The 14,770-nt window shown below is 40.9% G+C and overlaps 1 protein-coding gene across 2 annotated transcripts; it reads left to right on the top strand.

Moving 5' to 3' along the window:
• Nucleotides 1–1,433: 1,433 nt before the first annotated feature.
• On the top strand, nt 1,434–14,347 carry recql4 (RecQ helicase-like 4). Of its 2 annotated transcripts, XM_080863988.1 has the most exons (28): nt 1,434–1,783; nt 1,874–1,907; nt 1,993–2,075; nt 2,211–2,357; nt 2,702–2,859; nt 3,462–4,539; nt 4,623–4,705; nt 4,783–4,882; nt 5,120–5,297; nt 5,616–5,726; nt 6,140–6,307; nt 6,395–6,487; nt 6,578–6,714; nt 6,826–6,909; nt 7,499–7,687; nt 7,891–8,073; nt 8,192–8,393; nt 8,596–8,789; nt 8,917–9,000; nt 9,707–9,844; nt 9,958–10,077; nt 10,215–10,440; nt 10,936–11,065; nt 11,156–11,322; nt 11,894–12,071; nt 12,253–12,406; nt 12,499–12,607; nt 14,172–14,347. In XM_080863988.1, exons 1-28 carry the CDS (start codon nt 1,700–1,702, stop codon nt 14,291–14,293), a joined length of 4,734 nt encoding a protein of 1,577 aa, XP_080720114.1. In that variant the 5' UTR covers nt 1,434–1,699; the 3' UTR covers nt 14,294–14,347. The 2 variants fall into 2 exon arrangements, with proteins under 2 accessions (XP_080720114.1, XP_080720115.1); XM_080863989.1 differs by lacking the exons at nt 1,434–1,783; nt 1,874–1,907; nt 1,993–2,075; nt 2,211–2,357; nt 2,702–2,859 and having other exon boundaries at nt 4,350–4,538; nt 4,621–4,705; nt 14,172–14,346.
• The last annotated feature ends 423 nt before the right edge of the window (nt 14,348–14,770 follow it).

The following is a 14,770-nucleotide window of genomic DNA, read 5'->3' as shown; positions in this document are numbered from 1 at the left end:
TGGGTTTACCTTTCACAATGAATGGTTTTATACACCCTGCTGATAATAAATGTGTCTTTCTTACTTTGAGTTGTTTTTCTTTTCATTTCATGATGTAACAAGATGTACTTTTGATGCAGTGCACTGCTTACCATCATAACCGACTATAACAGGGTAAAATGTTGATAAGCTTAATTTAGAAGCTGTCAAATGTGATTGAGGCATCAGTGATAGCAGCATGACCAAAGGCTGGTACTATTTGGCGATGGAGATGGTTGTGTCAGGAAATATCAAGCTCATAAATAATGAGACTTCCATACTGGATCATTTAGGATTAACAACAACCACCTTGGTGATATTGGCCAATACGGTGTCCGTGGAAACTGTGATGCTGTTTTCCAAAGACAAGAGGAAAGAGAAGGCAGAAAGCATGTTAGGAGGCAGCAAGAGAGAGAGAAGAAATGGAGCTGCCAGGCAGGAGGAATAATGTTAGACCTCAGATGAGGTTCATCATACAATGTGACAATAAGGTCCACAAAAAACAAAACAAAATCAAAAAAAATAAATAAATAAATAAAAAAAATCTGCCTCTCTATCTGGACTCTAGTTGTTACGCATGTGGGCAGGATTTGATGGTAAAGTAGTGTTTTGTGTTCCTCTGGACACAGAGGAGATGAGCTGTTTGTAATGAAGTAATGAAATAGTTTGTAATGAAGCAGCCCTCCTCTAGATGAATCCTGCCATGTCTAAAAACTGAAATGATAGAAGTCAAAATTTACTAAAGAATAAAGGTGCAGGTAAGTATCCTGCAGGAAAAAAATTAATTTAGAGAGAGAGAAGGAGAAGATGCAGGAAGGAGAGCGTTGTAAATGTTATACAAGAACTTATGAAGACGTTCAGACATATATTCTTTTATATTCTTTAATTCAGTCTGATATATTAGCTATAAATGAACAATAAAAGTAAACTTGCCACTGTGGTGAAACGAGTTGTGAAACAAACAAGGGTCAGTTACTTAAACCAGTAGCACTTGATGTCTGCTTTGAGACATCGCATTAATTCATTATTACTATTTTTTTTATATGCCTGAAGTCCTGACAATTATAATAACAAAATGCGCATCTTATAGAAATTTCATGTTTACAGTATAATGTATCCCATAAACAGGCATAGATCAAAGAGCTGAGTCCTTTTAAACTGTCCATGTCTCTTTAATGAAGGCGGGTCAAAACTAAGCGGAAGTGCCTGCTTGACAAATGAGGTGACGAGTTTTAAGAAATTTGACGTCTTGCAAGATAAATGTACGTGCTTCACAGCTATGTATTGAAGGCGCTTTTGTTTCATTGCTATATTTTCATTTCATCATTAATGATTAAAAAAAAAATACTTGAACTCAATCGTTTGACACCAAAAAAGCAATTTTGTGAGATCGGAGGATACAGGAAAGAACCTGGCAACACAAGCTGACTTCCGGCGCGGGAAAATCGTAAACAACACGGCGGAAGGAGCTTTGATAGTTACTGTATACTTCACAAAAATGTCTTCATGTCATCTGCCATACTGGCAGAGATGTTAATTGGAGTGAGAAGAAGCTAAAGCAGCTAATAGAGGATAAAAATATAAGCTTACGCTGCTACTTTCTTTGAAAAAAGAACAATAACGCCAATGTTATAACAAAAACTCCCGACAGCAGTTTGAAAACAGCCCTGTCCACCTCAGCATGGATCGCTACAATGACGTGAAAGTTTTGCTGAAAAACTGGGAGCAGGGGTTTGTCAAAGAGCACAAGAGAAAACCCAACAAGGTGAGTTAACTGTTAACAACAACGAGCTTTCTTAGCATGCTACCTGTTTTAGTATTATTGTTTATGAACGCTGAATGGTACATTTTTCAGGAGGACATTGATCGGGCGCCAGAGGAGACCAGAAGTAAGTGCTCACCATCAGTAGGAATTTCCAGCTGTAGTGTAAATAAGCGAAGAAGATTATGATTTATTTGGTGTCTTCCTTGCAGACTTGTATAAAGAATACCGCAGCTTAAAACAAGCCAAAGAGAACAGCAATGAGGCCGCCAATGGGCATACTCACAGCCAAAAGGTAATGAGGAGGCTCTCTTTGTGTCCATCGTTGTCTGACGTTTGTGTTTTAATCTCAAATGTAATAAATATCTAACATATCTGAACAAATCTCTCAATGAGGCTGTTGCTTTGTTTTCTGTCTCTGTCTATGAAGGAGTCAGACTGTTGGGGTTCCCACTTGAACCGCAGTGCATTGCCGACATCATCTCCCAAACTGACATCCCAGGACAGAGACAGTCTGAAGGCGTCTTCTCAGTATTATGGCCTAAAGCTTAAAAACAACTTGTCTTCAATCAGTAAGGTGAGAATCACCACACCTAATTCAACTTGTTGTGCTAAGACTGATTTGCCTGCAAAAGGACCATATTCACTTGTTGATGACCATCTGTGAGGATGATGACATTAACCAGTGGTAGTTAATTTCATTTTCCCTACATGTTGTGTTGTTTAGTGATACAAAGATAATGCAAATGATAGAAATAATTTAAGGCTAATTTTTTCAATGATTTCTATCATTTCCCTGGATTACATGTGGACAGAAAACAATAAAATAAACTAATGAGATATTGAAATTAGGAGATTACCAAAGTAGCCATTATATAATAATGTGTTTGTTCTGCTGTTATTTATTTATTATTAATGAAGGAGAGGCCTGTGTCACTGAAGAAAATGCACCGTCCTGGTCGGCTACCTCTGGACTCCTTGAAAGATGAACAAACTATAAGAACAAAGAGCGTCACTTCTCCTGCTGCCACTGCCAAGACCACAACCACTGACTCTGAATTCAGTCCCTTTTCACCAAGGTAATTAGATCAAGGAAAATAATTTCATTTCATGTTAACAATAAGTGTTATTCAGTGATAAGTAAGTTATTTTGTGAGCATTTACTTTTGGACCAAAGTGATGTGCTGTTCTTTCTTAAGAGCCGAGCAGCTGTATTTGGAATTAAGAAAGGGAGAGTGAAAGTTGGAAATCCTTTATACAAGAATAGAAAAGATAACATAGACGTGGATAACTGTTTCTAAATCCTTTAATGAAAAAAATGACTTTAATTTAGTGATGGTTTTCAGTTTGTGAAAGCTTTTAGCTCATATGGATTACTTATATATATAACCAGAAAATAAGGAAAAGGAATTAATTTTAATTTATACCCGAGATACTATTTCTCTCATTTTTATTATAAAAATTTGATTGCTTTTGTTTTTAACACTACTATTAGGATGAATGAATTGCAAAATAAAGCAGTTTGGATATTGGAGAATCCAATATCGTCTTTTACTTTTGAGTGTTCAAGCAAGATGGTTACTAAGTAGTTGTTTTGCTTGTGCCACTTTAAAAAGCTTGAATAATGTGACTTTGTGATGATTTATGTGAGCCCTCCTTGTTATCACGTCTTTGCTTACAGAATGAATCCTTGCCTGGGATCTCTGGCTTCAAAGACGCTCCAACCAGCAGAGCCTGAAGAGCAGTTTCAACCATTTGAAACGTTCAGACAGGACAATGATGAAGCTGCAGATGCTGCTGGTAGCTGTAGCATTGGCAAAGACACTAGTTCACAATTCACTACCTCTGCTTTAAGTCCTTCTCCCATCAGATCCTCCACCCTGTTGTCATCCTTATCCCCTGAGCGAAATTTAGGGGCTTCAAAAGTAGGAGCCAGAACTATGGGAAGTGAAACTAAAGGCATTTTAGGAGATGTAAAAGAAAATGCTGAAACATCAAAAACTCAGAATAGAGGTACCGATTCTGCAGGTGGTGAAAGTGTAATTGGCTTTAACGGAAGTCCACAGATTTGTGGAGGTTTCAGAGGAGGCAGAGGCCTTGGAGCAAGGCCTTCTCCTGCCAGCAGGCTGAGCCTTGTGGACAGGAAGTGGCTAGAGAGGTGTCAGGTGTTTGGAGAGATGGGAGCAGAGGAGAAGCCTGGAGCAGGCAACCAGGAGATGAATGTGGAGCAACGAGGGATGGCAGAAAAGGGAGAAAAATTAAAAGGGGAAATGCAAGGAGTCGAAAGAGAAGCAAAGGAAGAGATGGATATAGAGAGAGAAAGACAGGAGTCATTAGAAATGGGAAGAGGTAAAAAGTCTGAGAGTGTAACAGGGGATAAAATAGTCACTACTAGTGCTACAAACTCTGGAAAAAGCAAGAAAGAAGGGGTTGGCAAAGAGAAAAGGAAGGGACAGGAGGAGATGGAAAGAGGGCAGACATCACATATAACAGCTGATGATGACAATGAAAGCAGTCCAAAAACTAAAGCTTCAAAAAATAGGAGGAAGAAGAGGCAGCGAGAAGTGGGTGACACGCAGGGAAACACTACAGAAGAAGGAGGAGTAAAAAAGAGACGGAGAGGTGGTAGAAAGAAAGAGGAGAGCTCTGACGTTAGCCCCAGCTCAGCTCACGGAGGAGCAGGAAAGAAAAAGAGAAGCAAGAGAAAAGAAGGTGATGGAGAGGGTGAAGGAGAGGAAGAAACCAAGGGACCAAAAAAGGCAAGGGGGGATTTGGAGGGTGCATTGTATGTCTTATTTTAAGCTTATATAAGATTATCTGATGTAGCTTTGCTTCTGTCTAGATGCCCCAAGAGAACTTGTTTGGAGACATAGAAGAAGAATTTGGAGTTAACAAAATCTATCGGGCACAGTCTGCTAGAGCCAGGTAGGACAAAGTGCATGTGAGGAAAGCAGAATGTCTTTGAAAGGTTTCTACATGTGTTTGTTTTCCTGTTTTAACAGAGTCGCAAAAGGAGCCGAGGGTAACTTTGTGAAAATAAACCTGAAGAAGAAATCTCATGTCAAAGGCTATGCCCTGAGAGGGATTGCTCTGCGCAGACAGGTATATTACATTTATTTATTTGTTTGTGTGTGTGTGTGTGGTTATCATTGTGCATGAAAGTTTAAGGCCTATTTTTTTAGGTTTACATATCAAAAAGAAGTGAGAAGAAGCGCACACTTTCTCAAAGAGTTTATGCTTATATCATGTATAACACGTCCTTGTTATAATACAAACTGAGTAATTAAAATGCATTTTTTATATTTTCTTGGTGTCATAAATGTCTTCTTGGTGTTGCAGTTGTACATGCAGAAGTTCCAGCTGAAGGGAGAGTGTTTCGGTGGAGGTGGGGGATATTTTGGCAGAGGAAGATGGGGGGGCTTCAGAGGGGGTTTCAGAGGGGGCCTCAGTCGACAGGGTGACACCTGCTACAAATGTGGAGGGACCGGACACTGGGCTATTGACTGCAAAGGGCGAGGTGATGCAGGAACAACAATAACTATTATTAAACGCATATCTCACCTTGTTGTGATTCCTTCAGAATGCTCTAGACAGTCCTTAGTGTCGTCAACACGGCAGTCACACCCATAGTAAGAGGAAGTCAGTTAGCAAAAAGATTACTTGTAGGGAGGGTGGCTGTAAAGAGAGAAGAGCTCTCTTCAAAGCTCCAGCGACGCCCTTCAGTTCGTCTTTTATCTGAAGGATGACGGAGTTGCTCTGCTAGAGTCCAAAAATAAAGTTTCAGAGCTGGAAATCAGCATCACAGGTCTGTTAAAAGTTTTGATATGTTTTGCAGCCCCTCCACCTCCTGTTGCTGACGAGAAGGCGGTTGAGGAGGAGCCGTTTGAATTACCCACCCTGGAGGAAGTTGCCAGGGCAACTGGGACACTACAACCTCAGCCACAGGGTACATCTGTTGACTTGATTGCATGCCGCTCTCTGACAGAACTAGTCGGCTTATGCATGACTGCATAGTTCCAGTGTCATAAATGCACTGTTTAAGTTTTACTTTGTGCATCATATTCATGACATTATGTGAAATTTAGTTTTATCTTTTATCTGGTTAATAACTGTTCTTACTTTACAATAAGAGCAGTTATTAACCTTATGTTTTCTACAGCTAACACATAGACTGGAGGTGTATGTTTACATCTGCTCATTAATGGAAAAAAGTTTTTAACACTTTGTTCATGTAAATTTGTGCACATTTATTTTTAGAGCTTAAATTTGAGCTGTTTTAAGTAACGAAGCTGTCAAATACAGATGTTTTGTGTTCCTAAGTCGTGCGCGTTTAGACCCTGATGCGTTTGTGTGTTCCAGTGGCAGCATCCACTTTTAAAGAGGAGCAGAATGATCAGGAAAAGGAAGTGGACAGTAAGCGTAAAGATGAAGTGCTGCTGAATGTGATTCGCCCCGATTATGAACGACCTCCTCCTCCTCCACCCATGGAGCCGCTTTATGAGCTCACAGAGGATGGAAAAGTCCAGGGTAAGGACTGCACACTGATCTCATGAAATCTGAAAAATAGACATACAGTACACTGGCCTAAGAACTGATTTTTCTCTTTATATTAAGAAACACATGAAGATGTTTATTCGGCTCTAAGAGATCTTGGCTATCAGTCATTTCGACCAGGACAGGAGGAAGCCATCATGAGGATCCTGTCGGGTATGTAGTGAGCACACTCATGAGCTCATCTGCACACACTCATTTGCTAATTTACAATCTCTGTACATGTTTGTGTGTTTCCACCTTTAGGTCTGTCTACCCTCGTAGTGTTATCAACAGGGATGGGCAAATCGTTGTGCTACCAGCTCCCAGCTTACCTCTATGCTCAGAGATCCAAATGCATCACTCTGGTCATATCGCCTCTCGTCTCTCTAATGGACGACCAGGTAAACACTTGTACACCTGATGGCTGTAGGCACAGAGCAAATCTAATTTCTCTAAACTAATGATAGAGTTGAGAATGTATTTGCTGAATATCTTTTTGTGTTTCTGTGCAGCTGTCTGGCCTGCCAGCCAAGCTGAAGGCGGCCTGTATCCACTCCAATATGACAATGAAACAGCGAGAAGCAGCGATAGAAAAGGTAAAAGGAAGTGCATCAAGAATAAGATATGAGTGAGACTGAGCCACGTTGATTACAGCTTCTTTGTTAATGTCATTGAAAAATGAACAGCCTCTTATTGGATCCATGAATCCAGTCACACTAGATGCAAGTCTTTCTTCTCCTGCAGTCCCAGTTCTTTGGCTGGGATGCAAATAAATGGTTTAAGATAGTTAGTCATACAAACATATTTATTTATTTTATTTTTAAATATTCTGCGACACTCAGATGCCCTTTTTTATGCCAGTGTGAATACAAATATCCACATATGGTCTTAAATCAGATAGAGTTGGAATTTCAAATCAGTCAGATCAAGGTGTGTGCAGATGTGGTCCCAGCTCCATATGCTCGCACACCTCTGCACAGAAGTAACAGCTGTTTTCTCCACAAAAAGTCAAAATGTGTAGTTTGTCCCTCCTCATCTTTCTGCTTGCGATTTGCCGACTTCTACAGCACCTTATCTTCTAATTTCAGGCGTGAATTAATTGACTTCTATGCTTATTTGAAACTTTACTATATCATTGATTATTTTCCGTTCATACCTTGTATTCACCTCCTGCTATTTTTCCAGGTGAAGTCAGGCCAGGTATGTCTGCTGCTGCTCTCTCCAGAAGCCCTTGTTGGGGGAGGAGGTTCAGGTTCAGGGTGTCTTCCTTCTGCTCAGGAGCTCCCTCCTGTGGCCTTCGCCTGTATAGATGAAGCTCATTGTGTCTCAGAGTGGTCCCACAACTTCAGACCCTGCTACCTAAGACTCTGCAAGGTGGGTTGATGATTTCTGGAGATAATTGTACTCTAACACAAGTGATGTTAATTCTGCTACTTGTTCAAACAACTCACTGTGTTGAACTTTCCAGTTTGAAACAAGTAAAAAGTTCTGTCAAATTTATGTAAACTGGCTTCTTTAGAACAGTGGTATCACTCTTGATTATCTCTTTAAGTCTTTAATACAATGCTTGTTTGTAGGTGTTACGAGAGCGTCTGGGAGTACGATGCTTGCTAGGACTCACAGCTACAGCCACTCTGTCCACTGCTCTGGACATTGCTAAACATCTGGAAATCAGTGATCAAGCCGGCATTGCTGTCAGATCTGCAGCTGTGCCTCCAAACCTGAATCTTTCTGTGTCCACGGATAGAGAAAAGGATCAGGTCAAATGAGTGTTTTTGTGTCCTGACTGACATTTATTTGTGGATTTTTAGTAGTTCTAGATCCAAGAGTCCTTCTCTTACTAAAATGAGTTTGCAATGTGTGCAATTGTCGTCTTAGGCTTTAGTCTCCTTGTTGAAAGGTGATCGGTTTGGTTGTCTTGACTCGATCATCGTCTACTGCACCAGAAGAGAGGAGACGGTGCGTGTGGCGGCACTTCTCCGAACCTGCCTTCAAGGGGTGCTGTTAAAAGAAAACAAGAAGAGCAGCAGCAGCAGTCGGTCAGAAAACAACCCTGTAGGGCAGAGAAAGAAAGAACTGGGTAAGTGTTTTTTAAAAATGTGATTAATTAAAAACTAGTAAGGAGAGAGTTGATATGGCGGGGGAACAAGTGAAATATGTATGTGGAGCCTATGCTGTGTTATGGAAATCTGTGGTACATAACTTAAGATAACATTAATTACAGGTGAAGTCTATTTCCTTCAGTCTCCATGACTTTGTGGTTTTGTCCTTTATGTATTTAGCTCGGAAGAAGATTCGTAAACCACTGAAATGGCAGGCTGAATCGTACCACGCCGGCCTGTCGGGGTCAGAGCGGCGACGCGTGCAGAACAACTTCATGTGCGGAGAGCTCAGGATCGTGGTGGCCACAGTGGCGTTTGGCATGGGCCTGGATAAATCTGACGTTTGTGGTATCATCCATTACAACATGCCTAAGGTGGGCAGTGCTCGGATCTATCCTGACTCGTGTCTCCTCATACTGGACTTGAAAATACATTAAATATTTTTTAACTTTCTCTTTTAGTCTGTTTTGGGGCATCTTATCCTGTTTTTCTTGTTGACAGAGTTTTGAGAGTTACGTTCAGGAAATTGGGAGGGCAGGAAGAGATGGAGAGCCGGCTCACTGTCACCTTTTCCTGGACCCGGAGGTGAGTCTTAAAATTGTGATTACTTTCTTCATTACTGACGTCAATGATGTAGTTACAGAAAGCAGTACTGATGCAGTGGGATTGCAGTTCTTGGAAAAAATAGGTCTTTGTACACATTTGTTGTGATGGTCGACTGTGCTTAAGAAATGAACTTCCTCAATGTCAGCTGGCAATTTCAAACAAATCCCGTTTTAAATACTTTATAAATAATGATCTTTGGGGGCGTTCTGTGTCGGTGTAGATAAAATGACCCCAAATAAACCAGAGAGAAAGTGGAATCATGAACCTTCTGTCATATTCACAATCAGTTTGTAATAAAATGTTTGTGTAAGTAAGAGAGAGGAGTTGAGATGCTCCCGGTCATAAAGGGATGGACATGGTCAGCACAATACACATGTAGACTGTAGTGTTTAAGTGATTCTCAGTGGGTAATGAGAGGTCCAAAATGTGCCATGAAAATATCACACTGTTACACCACCAACAATCATCTTTCTTCTCCATTCTGGTGCTCTGTTTGAACTTCAGCAGGTTCCAACCGAACGTGTGCATGTGAAAAATGCATAGAGTTGCTGTCGTGTTGAGTGTGATTGTCTGATGATGAGATATTTGGACTGACAAGGAGCAGTACAGGTGAACCTAATAAAGTGACCAGTGAGTGTATATTGCATATACGAATAATATCATGTCATTCTGTGTGTGATTGTAGGGTGGAGACCTCCATGAGCTCCGTCGCCATATCTACGCAGACACAGTGGACTACTATACGGTGAAAAGACTGGTGCAGAAAGTTTTCCCAGCTTGCAAATGTAAACAGATACACCAGAAACAGCAGGAACTCTTCAAGGTAACTCCTCCTTCGTCTGTCTGTGAGTGTGTTTTAGCCTGAAGAAATGTCTTTGTCTGTAGAACTCAAACTTTCTGTGAAGTAAAGGACTGTGTGTCTGTGTGTTTGTGTAGGATGTTGAAGACTCTGAGCTGTTGGAGGTGATGGATGTGTGCGATCAGGAGAGCAGCATGAATTCTTCTGCTCAGCAAGACATGTCAGACAAAGATGAATCACAACCTGCTGCTGCACCTGTAAGTAAAGTGGGAACTGGTCTCTGATCGCTTCACACAATAGAGAAATTTAAACAAAAAAATAATGAAATGCTAATTTCATAATTACTTTTTTAGTACATAATTTTTTTTGGTAATATGACTATTTTTACTGCAAGGAATCAGATCTCAGTTCTGCTGGGCTAGCCATCCGAGAAGACAACGATAAAAGAGAGGAACGAAATGAGGATGAGATGAAAAAACAGACAGAAGACCAGAGAGATAACCGGGAGAGGGACCAAGAAGAGGAGCGCTGTGATTGGCCCAGAGAGCGAGTCTGTCACACGCACGAAAGAGCGATTCCCATCCAAGAGACCATCGAGGCTCTGGACATCACGGAGGAAGGTGAGTGGAAACGTACAGTAAAAAAATCACATTGATTGATAAGACAGTAAAATGAACAGGTGTAGGCTGATTTGTACACGGAAAGCACATTAGCATAAATCTTTAAACATTTTAAAAATTATTTCTGACTCGAGGTTAAGACAGAATTTAAGCCTGATCTCATCCACGCAGGTTGTTTAGTGGCTCGTGCGCTGAATCCGCTGAAAGCAAAAGGCCAAAAAGCTAAAGCCAAAACAGTTTGATGACCAGATTACGCTCAAACAGATGAATTTAGAAAACAAATAAAATGATACAACTGGAGCAAACGTTGCATTAAAATAAGAAAACCATCTAATAAAATCACTCGTATTTATTCTTATCTGGTTTAACAGAACAAAACAAATCGTGTAGATTACAGAAATTCAACCTAAATTTCCCAAGAAACACTCTAAAATCCAGCAAACAACAACTACTCCCAGTGTTTTTGAAATTTTAACATTTTTTATGTTTTTCCAGGTGTGGAAACGCTGCTCTGCTATCTGGAGCTGCACCCACAGCGCTTCGTGGAGCTGCTCCACCCCACTCTGTCTGTGTGTAAAGTCAGCTGCTACGATGGGCCGAGGCAGCTCCAGAAAATCACTAAAATGTATGACAACGTTGGCCGGGCACATGAACGTGTGCGTCTGTGATTGTAATGTTACTGTTAAGACGTCTTAAACTTGTCTTTTCTCTGCAGTTGTCCTCCGATCGCTGTGGTGTTGGCCAGGCGGCGGATGGCGGGCGAGCGGGTGGAGCAGTGCGACCAGCTTGAGTTTGATGTTGTCGAGGTCGCGGACACTATGGGATGGCAGCTCCCTCTCGTGAAGAGAGGACTCAGGCAGCTGCAGTGGAGCACCGATAGAGGTTTGTTCATGAGTTCATGTTTGCTTTGTTTTCATTTAGTATCGATTTAGTATCCACACATTCACAGCAATAACAATCCAGGCAGTCGCCATGGAAAATGTTTCAGGGAGGATCTCAGCCCTTATAAAGTCTGAAAATGTCTTTAACATACATTTAGTAATAGAAGACCTTAAAAAGTATTAAGCTGCCTTGAATTCGGTTCAGAAGGGTCTCACATCACTGAGAGTATGAGAGGCGGAAACGGGCTGCCATAGATACTTTTACTGTACCTACAATTTTCCTGACATCAGTTTGTGTTCTTAAGACAATCTGACCTTTTATATGTATTTTCCTTGCAAGTGTAGTTTAATTTAAAGTTTTACTAAAAGCCCATAAAAAGTACAACTTGCTTATACATGTAGGGATGCCCTGTTGCCTTCTAACGTCAGTGTCACTCTCTGATCGACCCTCTGTGGTTTTAGGGTCTAACCTTGAGTCTAAATTTAGTTCTGTGAGATGCTTGTTGGATGTCTCCCTTCTTTTCCTGCTGGGCTGCAGTAGAAATAATCAGTCAAAAATGCTTTTGTTTCAGCTGGGGGACGTAGCGGCGTCCTCGTCGAATTCTCCAGTCCTTCGTTCTACTTTCGTTCCTATGGCGACCTGAGCGATGAGGAGATAGACAGAGTCTGTCAGTTCCTCCATAAACGAGTGCAGGACCAAGAGAGAACGCAGCTGTACCAGCTGACGGCCTGTTTTAAGGCCTTCAAGAGGTACGCTAAGCTTTTTTAATTATCCGCTGATTTTATGGATTATCCACTAATTAAAACAAACACATTCTTAAATAAGATCTAGCCTGTTTTCCAGTATTGGCTAGCTTTGACCGTTTGTCTTTTTGCGTGCAGTTACCCTCTGTCTGCTTTGGTGTTTGACTTTGTGTTCGCTGTGCTTCAGTGTTGCCTTCTGCAGCGTACTGTCCTGTGTAGACGATCTGGACGAGAGCCGCAGTTTGCAGTTAAAAAGCCTTCTGTCCGAGTACTTTGATAAGAGGCGGGACAGGGACCACGCTCTCAAACCTTTTGATCTCGAGGAGCTCGACAAATATAAGGTTTTACAAAGACAAATAATGTAGAAAACTTTTCAGGAGTTGTAGTTAACGTGAAGTCTGTGAACGATTCGGCTTACCTCTGTATGTTTTAGCTGTTGGACTGGGAGGATCAAATCAGAGCCGACATCAGAAGTTTCCTCTCCAACCGAAGTGACGAGAAGTTTTCTGGAAGGGCTGTCGCTCGTATCTTCCATGGCATAGGTGAGGACGCACATGCGCACACACATTTACCTGCATAAGCGCAGGTAGTTTTTTTTCTTTTTCTTTTTTTGGACCAGAACATTTTTCTCTCCAAACCCTTCTCACTGAAGTACTTCATGCTTTACAATAAATGTGGAGGTGTTTGCTTGTTTACATTCACCTTTACACATATTCAGAATGTATCCTTTTAAATGGCACCAAATTATCCAACTTAAAAAAGCTGAAGCCTGTCTGTTGTGAATAGTTGGTCACAGATTTTTTTGTTTGTCAGAACATCAACTCCAAAGCAGTGAACCTATAAACCTCTAGAGGTCGTTAGAGAGCTAATTTAGGACTTTTCAGTTTTGCTGAGATTTTAATAGTTCAAAGTGTACAAACATAAGCTAGATAGCGTCAGAAAATTGTTGCTATAGATTATCTGTCAAGGCATGGAACGAAATTACTTATGTGTTATGTAAAAAAAGAGAGAAAAAAGGTTTTGAGAGGCCTTTGTGTTGACCTGTCAGTGTGTTCAGGCTGTATGTTGTACTGGATGGACTCCCTCCTCACTACAACTGTAAACTGGGATAAATAGCTAAGAAAATAAGGAGCTGAGAAGTTTGGGGGCTCGGGAGATGACTTGCGTTGGAAGTGCCAAACAGTTTGAGATTCACTGTGCTCAGCTAATCACATGTTCACTTCTCAGCTGACCAATGGGCTCTTTATTTCAAAAGTCTAACTCCCTCCTTACACTTATCTTTTATCTTTAATTTATATAAGTTCTCAGAAAGAACATGATGTTTATAACATATCTTTTTAAGAACCCAAAGCGTTTAGACAAAAAACCTCGTGAACAGGTGACATTTTAACTACTTGTTGAAATTTCCAAAGCCGGGGCGTTACAAATCCCAGATGGGAACAGTCCCCACATAAGGACTGAAGACTTTCTGTGGGGACTCGAGAGCACGACTTTATCAGGAGAATTCGGAGTCTGGGATGGGGTGTAGGGGAGGAGAAGTTCTGATAAGTGAGGAGAAGGATTTTTAAAGAAGATATAGGATCTGACTTGATGCAGGTAAGATCTCTGGCAGCTGACTTCTGAACATACCAAAGAGGACACCAGTGCAGTGATGTAGACGAGAAAGTTATGAAGACCTCCATTAGGGTTTCAGCTGTACAGTCTGACACTAACCTGAATCTGGATTTATGCAAGAGTGTAATAACCGCAGATACAGGGATAATCGCTCTCACATTTTCCTACATTTGAATTTTATTTTACTCTTTTGGGATTCTTTGGCTGTCAACCTGAAAAAAGGTTGAGGTGGCACGTTTCTATTAAAATAAGTTTTATCCAGCACCTCCCAGAATTATAGACCTTGATCTTTAGCCTTCCTTTTGTTATTAGCCACAGTTAAACACAGCTAATAATAGTAATTGTGCATTGATATTTAACTAAGGAGAAGTTGACAGTGCGATTTATTTCTCATGTATGAATTTCACTGTTTGGCCTTTGATCCATCAGCTGTGGATGTTGAAGTAAAAACTTCTATAAACTAACGCTAAATAAATCCAACCTGTGTTTCAGGCAGTCCGTGTTATCCGGCTCAAACCTACGGCAAAGACAGACGTTACTGGAGGAAGTACATCCAGTTTGACTTCAACCAGCTCATCAGACTGGCCACTCAGGAGATCATTCGCTTCAAGTGATCGACCAGATGGTCCTATCTTTTTTTTTTTTTTTTTTTTTTTAACGTACGTCTCATTTGTTTGTATACAAAAACTAAATAAAATATATTTTTGTATCTTGGTCTTTGAGATGCATTTATTTAAAAAATAGGACAACCACAGAACAAATCTGTGGTCAGTAAACATAAAACCTCACATGTCTGTGAAGGTTCTCAGTCATTCAGGTCATCGTAGTCAAAGGAGCTTGCAAAGAAAAGCGTCTGGACTTCTTTAAGTTGCTTGAAGACGTTTCACCTCTCATCCGAGAAGCTTCTTCAGTTCTAAGGTCAAATGGTGGAGAGTCACATTGAAGAGAACGGCAAACTCAACATCGAAGTTTACCGGAAGCCCACACACACGGACCAGTACCTCCTCTTTGACTCCCATCACCTTCTGGAACACAAACTTGGAGTAATCAGGACCCTACACCACCGGGCAGAACATGTTCCCTCTAAGCCT

The sequence above is a fragment of the Rhamphochromis sp. 'chilingali' genome (genome assembly GCF_963969265.1).
Source record: "Rhamphochromis sp. 'chilingali' genome assembly, chromosome: 17".
In the NCBI taxonomy this organism is placed as follows: domain Eukaryota; kingdom Metazoa; phylum Chordata; class Actinopteri; order Cichliformes; family Cichlidae; genus Rhamphochromis; species Rhamphochromis sp. 'chilingali'.
Note: the sequence above shows the minus strand (reverse complement) of the source record. Positions and strands in the feature narration are given on the sequence as shown.